The sequence below is a fragment of the Puntigrus tetrazona genome, chromosome 6 (genome assembly GCF_018831695.1).
Source record: "Puntigrus tetrazona isolate hp1 chromosome 6, ASM1883169v1, whole genome shotgun sequence".
Classification (NCBI taxonomy): domain Eukaryota; kingdom Metazoa; phylum Chordata; class Actinopteri; order Cypriniformes; family Cyprinidae; genus Puntigrus; species Puntigrus tetrazona.
Genome location: NC_056704.1, coordinates 4,236,330 through 4,250,131, shown reverse-complemented (window position 1 = coordinate 4,250,131; position 13,802 = coordinate 4,236,330). Strand labels below are relative to the sequence as shown.

Sequence of the window (13,802 nt, the reverse complement as noted above, 5' to 3'; positions counted from 1 at the left end):
TCACGTTTGTACATAAATATTTACAAAAGCCCCGGCAAATTTGCTTAACAGTCGTTCTAGGGCTTTGGGTGATTTAACTCCCTGTTAGTGTTCTAGTGATCTACACGTGAACCTTAATATACACAGATTTTCTCTTTGGCTGACGTACAAGCAATAGCCCTTAGTGTTCTGGCTCTGGTGGAGCACAGATGGGCTCAGTCAGCAGGACCGGGGAGTGTGAGACTGCCTCTCCGTTTGGGCTTAAACGGCACACGGCCTCCCGCAGACGTCAGGCCACAGGAGTACAGTGAACATGCTATTATCATTCCCTTCATTCATTATTTACACTTTCACATGACCTTCACCGACAGTACTCCACTACCATTTTTCTTGCATCAAGTTATGCTACAGGTAGCCTTTTAAAAATGTGAGTGGTGTTTACTCGTGCAATATACTACATGCGAGTATGCATCTGTATCTTGCATTTCATTAATTTCTTGGATTTCATTAATAAACGTGGTTATACAGTCTTTAGAAATAATTTATATTTTGCTTATGTTACTGTATATATTCGTTTTTTTCTGTGCAAAACTCAATATTTATAAATCTGGTAAAAACAAAAGAAAAGCTTCAAGGTCTAAAAGCAAAGTCGTTAAGAACGTCAGAAGTATTATTAAATTTGATTGTTTACATGATTTTGATTGATTACTTGATTACATACATATTTTATTTTAAATATATTACAGATAATAATTAATTGTATTATTGTATTAGATTTATGTTCATTTTATTTTTTTATTGTTACAATACAGTACAATAGTATTAATTTTTCTGTTAATATTATTAATATTTTATTCTATTATGTTAATTATATATATATTTTACTAAACACCTTTATTGATTTTTTATTTACAGTACAACAGTAGTACAACAGTTACATGACTAATATTAAATAGGAAATTTTATTATAACATTATTATTGTTAATAATTAATATCAGCAATTATTTTAGCAATTATTATTATTACGTTTATAACTGAATACAAATAATATTACTTAAAATACATTCATAATAATGATAATAGTTATCAAAATGATTTTAAAAATACACATTTACAAATTCTGTTTTGTGATTATATTTGCGCTAATATTTTTTTTCTTTTTCATTTCTGCTAGTCTGTTTTTCCTTTGCTGTTTACTCTTCTGCATAGTAAAACATTCATTCTGTCCTCTGACCTTTTCTGCATCCTGCTCGTAGAGGCGTAACTGAAAACACTGGTCCAGCTGCTGCTTGCGGTTGTGCCAGGCCTGTAGCAGGTGCTGCCGCGTAACTTGAAGTTTATCCAATAGGGCGGAAATCTTAGGTACCAAACTCTGGAAGTCTGCCCCACCAGAGAGCCTTCCGTCTCCCCCATCCCTGATCTTCTGAAGGAGCCGCTGTCCTTCGTGGTCTAACTCATCCACCGGTGCCTTCGTCATAGTCTTCCTCAGTCGAGCGTGATCCTCCAGGAGTTTCCGTGCCTCCTCTGCGTTAGTGGCCATGTCCTGGCGAGAGAGCACCTCCTGCAGCTCTTCCAGCCGTGAGAGGAGGTGCAGAGCGCCTCCGGTGAACTCCTCGAGAGAAACACGGAGCTCAGTCCATTCCACGTGGTCGTACTCCAGGGTCCCTTCCAGATCTGCTGTCAGCTGAGACGGGTCCACCAACTTAGTCAGACCTTCCACTGAAACCATACTGGTCTAAAAGAAACAAAGAACAACCGCTGATGTATACCACATAGTATATTATACATAAAAATATATATATACTGTCCACTTAGAAGGTGATCCACGACATTCATTTAGAGAGGTTTACTTTATTCCAATGACAGACTGCACATTGTAAAATATAATTGCTAATCAATAAATAGAATTTATGGGTAGTGTATATGACCGCTATATCTAAATCTGGTATGACAGTAGTCATTATAAAAATGATATGTTGATTGCTGCAGAATGTTTATTATAATTAAGTATTTATTATAATAAGAAATACAATAAACATCTGTAAACCACAGTTCACATTTGTGACATCAGTAGGATGTTAAAATGAATGAACCTAGCTGGTCTAGTGGCATAAATGTACTTTTAGCGAGACAAGTACCAACAAGTACATATCACTGCAGTTTCCAAAAGAAATGAACACCTGAGCCAGTAAGTAATCCTTTTCACGCTAATTAAACATAGTTTATATTTTTATAAAGCATAAAGCAAAATCATTTTCGCACAGTTTCGCACAAGAATATCACTATCACTTAAGTTTGGATTCAAGCCTATGTAAAAGGAAGTTGAAATGACATGGTTGCATCAACAAATGCATTTTTATGTCAGTTTTGCATTTGTTAACACTATCAGCTAGGTTTAGGGTTGGATTTGGTGTAGGGCATATTTCCAATACGGCATTAACTTTTAGCAACAGTCCAGGGAATTTCAATTCTGAACCCCAGGAATACGTACCTATATCAACATAATAAAAAGCGTGCCAGGGTTCACGTATTAAACCTGTGTTTTAGCGCCACTCATTAAACATTTCTCTTTGAAACTGCAGCGAAATCCGCAGTACGGTACGGTGCGGTAGACCAAGATGTTCTGAACATATATATAAATACTAAACATTGTGTTTTCAACATTTATCATAATAGCAAATGTTACTTAAGGAGCATATTAGAATTGATTTCTAAAGGATCATTTGACGTCTGCTGAATATTCAGCTTCACATTAAGGGAATAGATTACATTTTTAAATTACATTCTAATAAAAAAACCAAAAAAACAATTTTACACTGTAATAATATTTCACAATTTTACTGTTTGTATTTTATTTGCCGCAGTGAGCATAAAGCACATATGTCATAAAAAAAAGCTTTTTAACAGTTGTGTAAAAAACATTTTTACAGAAACAGACACACTGCTTTGCATTGGCAAAACGTTTCATTTTTGTCCGTTTTTAGGATCTAAATTTGTTTTGATAAAATCAGTATGAAAGTTTCTGTGGCAAAATTCCACTCGTGTACCTCAAAGGTAAACTTGGCACTGCCAAAGTTGGTCTTCTGCTTCTGCCAGAAGTTGTCTGGTTTGATAATGAGAGCGACGCAGATCTCAGCTGGAAACGACTCCTGCAGCGTCTTCAGCAAAGGTTTGATTAGATCCCACTTCGAGCCACGCATATCTACAATCACCGTAAACCCCCGTTTACTTACATCCTCGCTGCACAAAGTAAATAAAGACATTGAGAAAGTTAGAGGAAAACCAACAACTTAAAGCCATACAGTATCTTCTGAACAATTGCTTAAAGTTGCATAGTTCTGCATCAGTGAAGCTATATATTTTGAGAGTTGCATCACGTTGCATCAGAATGCCCTAAAGATCAAATAGATGCTCTAATCAAAGGCTTTAAATGCATCCATATCTCACCCTTCATGTCACAAACTTTCGCAATTATATTATGTTAAAGTTTAGAGGTGCTGTGAGCAATTTTAGCTGTTTTGATAGGATTTCTGAGGGCTAAACAAGCAGAAGCCTTTTATGCTGTTTACAGAGTCTAGCGCTGTCATAGAGACAATCCTCGGGACAATTTTCTTCAGGGAAATCTTCAAGGGGCATTTAAAGTATGGTGTTCCAAACAGATGTTGGAATTGAATAACCTGGGCACAGTAGAGAGGTAGGTCACCAGTTTCCGTAAGTCTTCTTGTTTTATTCTGTCATGATTACTTCGTGCAGGGAACGTAAGGATGGGTCCCCCTCTCTTGTCTCTTCCTCCTGAAAAGAAGAGGGACGATTTATTACTAATTTTACTACTCAAAGCACTTCGACGGGCCTAATTACGCTAATGCCCATGAGCTTGTGTAGGTGCATGCTTAAAAGGGTGCTAATACATGAGTGTGTGTGAGAGAGTGTGTGTGTGTGTGTGTGTGTGTTTACACTGCAATTATACATTTCCCACCTGAGACAAAGGCAACCTTCTCTCTTAAAACTGTTAGAACATCAGCCGCCTTTATTCCATCATTCCTAAGAGATCCTGATGAGAAAGACGGAACTGGGAGAGAGGGAAAAAAGAGAAGAGAAAGAAAGGGATATAAAAGTTATATATAGACTCAGGGCTGTAACCAGCGCAGACAAAGAAGGAAACATGCCTGCTCCAAATTTCAGAAGAGTGAATGAGAACTGAGAAGTGTTTTCAAACAATTCTAAAAAGAAAAGTTCATCATTTACTCAATCCCATGCCGTCCATCTAAACCCATATTACTTGAATTTAATAATAGTTTATTGCAAAATGAGATTGCAGAGATCATTTTTTTGCTGCTGTTTTCAATAAAATCAATGTGAATGGTGACGAGGGCCTGTTAAGCTCTAAGAATATCCACCTTTTTCTTCAATGTGGAAGTAAGCCTATGGATGAGGCTTCTGGTTCATTAGACATATAGGTAAATAACGAGGAGAATAACAACTTAAACAGTAAAATTGTTTGCACCACTCGCTGTGTTCATAATAAAGATAATACATTAAAATATCACGATATACCAGAAGCTAGACCCATAGAATTTACAAATTGAGAGAAATGTACAAAAAATCATAAAGGTACACCTCTGCACTATAGTATCTAAAGCCAAATATTAAGTTTGTGTAAAAAAAACTGTATAATTTATTGAAAATACTCCCCCTTTTATATAAAACAGTTTGATGTGTGGATATTCAAACATTCATGGTACAGCTGTGACAGAAACCAAAAAGCTTGACACCGTTCTGGATGTTAAAGGGGTTTGTTCACCCAAAATTGAAAACCCTGCTATTAATTTCGTACCCTCACGATGTTCCGAACCCGTAAGACCTTTGTTCATCTTCAAAGCAGAAATTAAGATATATTTAAAGAACTCGGGTTTAGAATGACATGAAGGTGAGTAATTTATGATTTATATATTTTTTAAAAAAGGTGTGACACGTCTTGATATGGCATTTGAAATGATACCAAACAGTGGCTTTTTGTTTCTATTCATGGAAGTCAAATTGTAACGTCTACGGCATTTTTTATGGTTATTTTAGTTCTTTTTTAGCTTGACATTTGGTCAACATTCATTTTGGGGTAAAGAGCAGCATGAACATTCAGATAAACTTCTCTATTTGTGCTCTACAAAAAGAAAACATTCAGCTTTTAATTATACGAGGTTGAGTTAATGACCTCAGAACTCAAATTTGTCACACATAACTCAGTACACACTAGTAACAACAAATGAAGTGTAAGTTTATTAAAATCATAAATATACCACAATATACTCAAGGCAAAGTTCTTTTCATGTTTTGCTTTTTAGGAATAGAAAGAAGTCGAAAGATACACTGTTAGCAAACATCCTGATGCACACACACCGCTGGAATGGATAACTACGTACTGTAAATACACACTGTGCACTTTTCTCTCAATAACAAAATAAACACACAGCAAAATGACAATAGTGAGAAAACAGCAGTTAAGAAAGCATCTGTTTAAGCTTTTTGTTTACTTAATACTGCACACAAATATTTCCAAGTCAACTGACCTATTTAAAGGGACTTTTCTTCCTAACTGTATTAAATGCATGCATAATCTTTGAAAACAAATTCTTGCATTTATGAATAATTTCAGCATCTACATTCGCCCGTAGGTGGCAGCAAGTGACTTTTAATTAATCGCTGAGTCATTGAAACCTTCAAATGATTCGTTCAGACGGCTGATTCATTCAAGAATGAAACAAATGTCTGAATAGACCGCTGAATCAGTGACTGTGATTTAAAAAAATTCAAAAATCATTTATTAACAAAACACCGCTGCTCTGTGTGTGGCATTGCTGTGCTGTGATCTTCGTTTCGAACTATTCTTATCCAAACGGAGCCAACAGTCAACAATATATCCTATACTGAATCAATACTATCAAATTCTGAGCTAAAATGTATATTTACTACTCATTTTAACTCAAATTTGCAATCGTGGTTTTCGTTATTTTTTGTCCATGTGACGTTGCGTTCATTTGATTTTTCCACGAGATTCTCTCACATAGACAAGCAACATGAGACTCACTGGCGTCACCTTGTTGTTACTCGTTATCTACACAAGCATTGGAATGTTGAGCTTCAAGCTCATTGGATGCTGAAGTGAAAAGAAACCAATCAGCTTTGCCATGTGAATGATGATGTAATTGTATCAGATTGAGTTAGAACCAATCAACCACTTTTATTTAAAAAAGTGTCTATGCGATGGGAAAAGTGAGAAAATGGGATTTTAAAAAGGTTAGATTCGGACTTGAATGGATCTCAAAGCTAAATACTAATTTTTACTCCCTTCACCACAGTTCTTGATAGCAAACCGGTTTCTTCTGTAAACGTAGCTCAACCAGACAGCACTTGACAGAATTGGTATAAATAGCCTTTGCCTACAAAGTGGGCTAATTAGACTTAGTGTAAATAGACACTATGTTCTTTTATAGATAACAAATGCCAATTTTGGCTTAATCACTGTATGCGCCACAGCATCCTTGAATTCAAATGTTCTGTTCTTGGTAAATATATATAAACAGAATGCCGTGTGGGCGTGCTACCAACATTTTGTATAAGGATCACTGGGGACACATGTATTCTGTAAACACTGAATGACAGACAACAGTATTAAGCACAATGCTGGCATCATGGAAAATAGAGTAGTAGGCCATGGTAGGTCGAGCTGGGGGCAGGGAGGCCCAGCTGTTGGCACGTCTCCTTCTGTTTAGATTCATTAGTGGTGTAATCTGCCTGCTCTGTAATCCCATAGCCGACAGCTGGGCACCGGGACAGGCGGTGGGGAAAAGTTCAATCACACTTAAACACACATAGACAGCAGAAACACATACAGTAGACGCTGCAAGCTGCATGCTCACAGATGCGCCACATGCACTTGCTTACACACAAACAAACGCATGCTCACGCACACACTACTGTGAGGTACATCTGTTGAGTCTGTATGAGGCCTAAAAAGATCTTTATACTGCTTATGCCTGCATTTTATCTCTCTTGCTCACTCTCGTCTGCAGACTACATAAACTATTAAACCTGAGTGGAAGAGTTTGAAGCTGAACATGGCATGTTAAATTTACTGTGAGAACTTACTTTCCCCAGCCCCTGCTAGAGGGCAGATGCTATTTCACACTCTCGCACACACACATATATGAGGATAAGGCTGCTTAAACGCTCTCGAACACAGTCATTTCTCATTTACTGCTGTCTGATCTGGCCTATTGTGTGGTGACAACCTTGTTCAAGGTTCACTGAAGTGTAGTTGAAGTCAATTTTCCAACACTAACAAGAAATACAGTTTAAAAGTCTCTCATGATCACCCGGGTTGCATTTATTTGATCAAAAATACTGTAAAATCTTAATATATTTTAAAATATAATTTATTTCTTGATGGTACTGTGGAATTTTCAGCATTTTTACATAGTTTTCAGTGTCATAAATCCTACAGAAATCATCTTAATATTCTGATTAGCTACTTAAGAAACATTTCTGATTTTATAGATATCTTATAGATATATATTTAGGATTCTTTAGTGAACAGAATGTTTGAAAGAGCAGCATTTATTTGAAATAGAATTTCAAATAAATTTTATTTGAAATTTCTGTATTTATTCAGTATCCTCCTTTATAAACATATAAATGAGCTTTTAAATGTATATTGCACAACAAAATTTATTTCATTTCGATTGTTTTAGCCAAAATAATTTAATTGAAGGCTATTTCTGTACTATTAGCTTCAAATAATGTGAAAAACGATAAACATCGCAAAATCTGGTCTATGCAGCTGATGCTGTATATTCCAAAACAGTCTTCCAAAGCCGTATGACAGCCTTGTGTGAAGAACAGACTGAAAATTCTGACATCCGACACAGCTCATGAATTTACTGACCCAGTTCACAGAGTGTACATTTGTGTTTCACAAAAGAAGCAAAGTCAACATGCAGCAACATGTAAGTGTCTCATTTTTGAGTGGGCTAATATACAAAACTAACATAGAATATCAGAATCAACCATAACAGATCAAATACACTGCATCATGACAAATTTGATGTTTTTTTATGGTATGTATGTTTTTCAGCCAGTAATTTTCAAATGTAATACAGGAAAATAGCATTTTTAAAATTTTTGGCTCTAATGTAAAAATATATATATATCTTATATGAAAATATTAGATTGGTACCTTATTTAGGTATCTGCAAAGATGTGTTTTTCAAGGTCATGACAAAAAAATCACTGTATTTATTTGCAGTACCACTTGAGTAACACCTTGCTACTTAGCTGCTAATTGAAAAAAATTAGCAGTTGCATCCCTAATCGATTCACATAGCCTTCTACTGTACAGCAAATTCAGTCAATGTCACACATTAAAATCAAACATGCCCGGATTATGTAATATTTTTGGATATTTAAAATGTGGATGCGTGAATGTTTTTGGCCTAGCATTGCCCACATGCTCTTGCACAACAAAAGAGGCTCCGTTCCAAAACCTACTGATCTGCCTCGCTGCCTACTGTGAGTATGCTTTCTAAAGCAGCGTGCAAGCTGAGATGGACTTGAGTGACTGATTTGTAATGTTCTGCACAGGCAGCATTGCCTTACATCACGCTAATAGCGAAGCAGACACTACTCATAAATGATTTCAAAAGAGTTTAAGATTAGCAATACCGCTATGCTAACCACATTATAGTTTAATAAACTATAATGAGATATTATGTAAAGTATTTTTAAAATGTATTGCATTTATTTTTGGTTTAGCTGCATTGCAATTCCTTGCCTTCTTTCCGAGTTTCGGATCATTTCTAGCAGTTTTAAAATGCATTCATCTAAAAGTTACGTAAAGACGAATTTAACCAAATGCTAATGCTTACATGCAATCAGTAAGCAACAAGACCCATGGAAGCAAGGTGCAATTTTATTACGTATGTGTGTGTCTGTCTTGCGGTACTTTTCCATCATCAGCAAAGTACTTGCAGTGCCTAATATAACTATGCAAATTGGGACGAAGCTTATTACCAAACTTGATCGACCATGTTGCTTCCAAATTAAACTTTGAAGCACCAAAACACATGCAAAACATGCATTATGTATTCCTACATTATTTGAAACAGTATCATTATTTTACACAAAACTAAGAACAAAGGTGTTCTCTAAACAAAAATTCTGGATTGCTCCTTTACCCAGCAGACCAGGGGCCATTGCAAGCTGTGCGTAAACTGCAGAAGATAGATTTGTAACATCTAAGATGTCAGATGAAAGGACGCGGGCATCACAGAGATGTCATGAGTACCCACTGCATACAAAGTGCAGTATCCATATTTCATAAGGATGCCATGCGCTGTTTTCTGCATGTTTTATGAGATCTTCATCATGCATGCTTCACGTGAGTACAGTATAGTTTGAGACTATGCAATGCAGACTAACTCTGTGTGCTCACAGTGTCACCGATAATGCAACCTGACGAGAGGGCTGGGATGTGAAGCATTCTGAACTTCCCATGTTACAGGATCAGGGTGTATCCACATAAACAGTAACACAAAGCTCATAGAAGTACCAGGAAACAGCCTGCTCTCTGCAATTACTAAATGAAACCAATCCTGCCAAAAAGTTGCCAAATGGCCCCTCAGGATCGAATCTTGCCAAGGACAGCAAGAACATTGACAGGGCCAGAAAGCTACGATTTTGGCCCTTACAGTCCTGGGAAGTCAGAAAACAATGGCTGGCTGAGGTTTGGTGTTAGTATGAACTATTGTGTAAGTCTAAGCTGTGAGATCAGAACTGGTCCCAGTCCAATAACACTGGCCTGTGATCTCATATAACCTAATTTTATAGGTGCCCAGCTATTCAGGGGAATGTAGGTTTGAATGGGGCATGGGGGCTATTTTGAGAAGTGTTGCTTTCTTTGTGCTTAGAAATACCTACCACAAATCACCTACAAGGCTAGAAACTAAAGGATTACTTGAAACATCTCATCAAATATCAAATAAATAAAAAATCAACTGTACAAAACAACCTTCGTGAGCAGAAGAAATAAAGAGTCTAAAAAGAATGAAACAATATCTTTAATATTTTAAGATGAATCGTGCATTCCAACAAATCTAAAAATAATCTCTACAACACTTGTGTAAATCACACTCTGGCTAAAGCCTGTGATTCAAAGCAGAAATGTGTAATGTGATCAAACAGTCTGTTAACGTCTGATAGTATCTACGAATAGGCAGATGGCTTTGAAATATTACATAGATATACAACAATGGCATGTGGTGGATATCTGAAATGAATTCTCTTGGGTTTCGCTTTTCTTAGCCCAATGTAAATTCATGTTCTATTCCATATATTCTCAATTTTCACATGGTATATGGAACACAATCTACTTTACACTATCAAGAAGCAACCAGTTTTATAATATTATGTTTTTGCATGTTTATACTAACAACATATTTCGGCCAGAAATGAAAATCCTGTCATTACTAGGTTGTTTCTAGTATACACAGCAAGTTTAATTAAACCCAAGGTCTCTGTCTCTCCGTTGAAAGTCCAGTTACAAAACATACACGGTAAAGGATTTTGGTGGTCAAAATTCAAACTGTACGTTGACTTGCTGCATTGAAAATGTCCAATTGGACAGTTCAGCAATGGCACTTTAATTGGGCCAATTGAACATTTTCAGTGCAGTGAGTAAACATAGCATTTTTAACCTCCAATACCTTTTCAGTGTAGAAGAACGAGACAAACCCTAAAGGCCTGGTAAAATAAATCCATATGAATAGAGCAATTCAATCCAAGTCTGGTGAAGAGATGTGATTGATTTGAATCTGACTTTTTCCATATTTAAGTGCTATAATTAGGCCCCCGGGTGCATCTACCAACACACTAAATGTGAAAAAGAACAAAGCAGAATTTTTTTTGGTAAGCCTTTCTGTGCAAGCTTGCAAAAGAATCAGCCAAGTCAGATTTCGCTTTCACTCCTCCTGTGGCATAGAAAGGGGGAGAACATTTAAAATTATTATTATAATACTGCTAATCTGCAAGTTTCCACCCACTGTGACGCCATTGTGTTTTTACAAGTGACGCGCCAGTTCTAACAGCAAAGCAAAAGTTTGAGAAAAGCATGCTAACTGTCTAAATGCAACTGTCTTTGGCAGCACTGATAATAACATGACACTATTTAAATTCCTAGCAATACATTTATTTATCTGTTTACCTGCACAGACGTAACAGACTGTTTTTGTAACTCATATGTGTTTTTAACATAAACTTGTGTGTGAAAGAGAACTTAGTTTAATACACATATGCTGTGTGACAGCTGCTTTCTGTTCAGAAGACTGTATATCAGAACTTTAAAATGTTTTAAAATGCATGATACAGATAATTTTTGGTAAGTATCTGATGCACAAGCTGTAAAGTCACAGCCTTATATGGGAAAGGGTTCAGGGAACAGCAGCTCATTTGCATTTAAAGAGACATGCACAAAAACAGCGTGTTCCTGCCTTTACTCAAAATGATTTTCAAAATTATATAAGAAATGATCTGTGGGGTATTTAGAGAAGAAACTTCACAGACACATGAGACTTATAATACACATTGTAAAAAGGGGCATAATGGGTCTCCTTAGGTTTTTCATTAAATCTAAGCAATAACCGACAAACATACATAAAGCACATCACATATGGTGAACATGGAAGCTCAGTCATGCATGTTTGATGTACGAGAACCAATAAATGGTTTGTAAATGGTTACAGATTTAGAATTTTTGGGCAAACTATAGCCTACGTTTATAGAAAGTCACATGAAAGTCCCTTAAAGATCTTTTTTTTTTAATAAAAACTGTTTCAATCAGCGCATTACAGGCGGAAAAAGACAGGAAGTAGAAGTATTGTAATGAAAAAGTGGCAGCTGAGTTCATCCTAATGGATATAATCCAAAAATACTTCTGAAATTGATTTCACTGTCTCCTGGCCAACATAATCACGGAATGTACCTATTCTACTCAGAGAACGCCAGTCCTGGGCAGGAATCTTGGCAACAGTTGCTACAGCAACCCCTCTGGCCCTCATTCAGTAGAGAAGGTCTGCTGAGGATGAAGTGTGTGGTGCAAGGTTTGACTCTCTGAAGACCATGTTTCAAATTTTAAGCACAGTCATCTTCTGTGCGGAACGAGGTGTAGAGAGTAACTTGCATCTTGTAAAATCCATATGTTCGGGGATTACAGTAAATCATAATAACGCAGGTAGCGGTTTTGCTTTGTGGTCTAGTTGCTGAAGATAACACTTTTTCGATATCAGTGCTCAGTAAAATATGTTCAGTAAGCAGCAAGTTCTTTTACGCGCCTTCTATCTTATAACTACAGTAACAACTCGTAACACTTTACTTTGCTGCTCATTTTTTAGTTTCTTTTTATGCTTGGAAGATGAATTTCACAAATCAAAACAATGTGATATCACCCCTAAGGTCATGTCATTATCAAGTTCCAACAGATTTCCCGAGGATGAAACCTTATCTCCACTAATTTTCATACTTGCGTACCGTTGCTCTCACGGAAATGGAGACGCAATTTCAAGTTCAATGTGTGATGACACATGCAAAGGAAGCTGCATAACAAGTTCACAAGTTTTTTTTTTAGGGTTGACTGGACACAACCTCACCAATTTGTCTCCATAGAGTACAGTTACAAGCAAAACATCCTGGATTTTCACTCCAAGACACAGAACTACTACAATTACTTACTTACTAAGGTCACTTAGTCGGGGACATATGCATGTTATGATTAGTGGACACTGCAGACAGATTTCACTTAGCAGACTGCAAAAAAGCAGAAATAATAACAAAATCTTTTAATTGGAGGAACCTAGGTTATATCTGGAGACCCACATATAATAGAAAAATGTGGAAGGTTTTTTAACAAGCAAGCACCACTTATATATTCATTGGAAAAACTACACTGTAAAAAAATATCTTCTTAATAATCATCATAAACAATATGTATATTTTACAACTTCTAAGTCACTAAATAAACCGTATAATTTATTAGGTGATACATACCAGTGTATTTGCCTTTTAACTAAAAATGTACTATATAATTCAATTTTGAATTATATTAATAAACAACAGCAATAAAACACGCTAATCAAAGAAATACAATTACTTGAATAAACACTAATAAAATAAATAAATAAACAAACAAACACCAATGTGCATTTACACCACTAATAGTACATGACATAAATAAAGAGAAAAAAAAAATATTTATAAAATATAATCATATGTCGTAAGTAGCATGTGTATATTTGTAGCCATAAAAAAATAGATAATAGCCAAGAATGCATTGTATGGCTCAAAATTACACATTTTTCTTTTATGCAAAAAATAATTAGGATATTAAGAAAGGATTATGTTCCATGAAGATATTTTATAAATTTCCATATCATAAATATATCAAATCTTAATTTTGTATTAATAACATGCATTGCTAAAGGGGATTATTTGAATAAGCTTTAAGGAGATTTTCTCAATATTTAGATTTTTTTGCACCTTCAGATTCTAGTTGTATCTCTGCCAAATATTGTCCTATCCTAACAAACCATATTGGTGCATCAATGGAAAACTTATTTATTAATTCATAGCTTTCAAATTATGTATAAATCAGAATTTATTTATGACTGGTTTTGTGGTCCAGGGTCACATATGTGCTGTCAGGGACTGGGAATGTTCTTGTACTGTTAATTGCAAAAAATCATTCATTTGATGGTATTTGAAATTACATACAAAGCGGTGT

The 13,802-nt window shown here is 35.8% G+C and overlaps 1 protein-coding gene across 3 annotated transcripts in view; it reads right to left on the bottom strand.

Moving 5' to 3' along the window:
• The window catches only part of kalrnb (kalirin RhoGEF kinase b), a 66,807-nt gene that overhangs the window by 47,382 nt on the left and 5,623 nt on the right, over positions 1-13,802 (bottom strand). For 2 of the 3 annotated variants that reach the window (XM_043241756.1, XM_043241754.1), the window contains exons 2-5: positions 3,957-4,049; positions 3,658-3,772; positions 3,028-3,220; positions 1,215-1,715 (exon numbers count right to left, since the gene is read on the bottom strand). In XM_043241756.1, coding sequence (XP_043097691.1) covers positions 1,215-1,715; positions 3,028-3,220; positions 3,658-3,772; positions 3,957-4,049 — 902 coding nt within the window. Of the gene's footprint in view, positions 1-1,214; positions 1,716-3,027; positions 3,221-3,657; positions 3,773-3,956; positions 4,050-13,802 lie in introns of those variants that run through there. The other variant, XM_043241755.1, reaches the window with a different exon arrangement.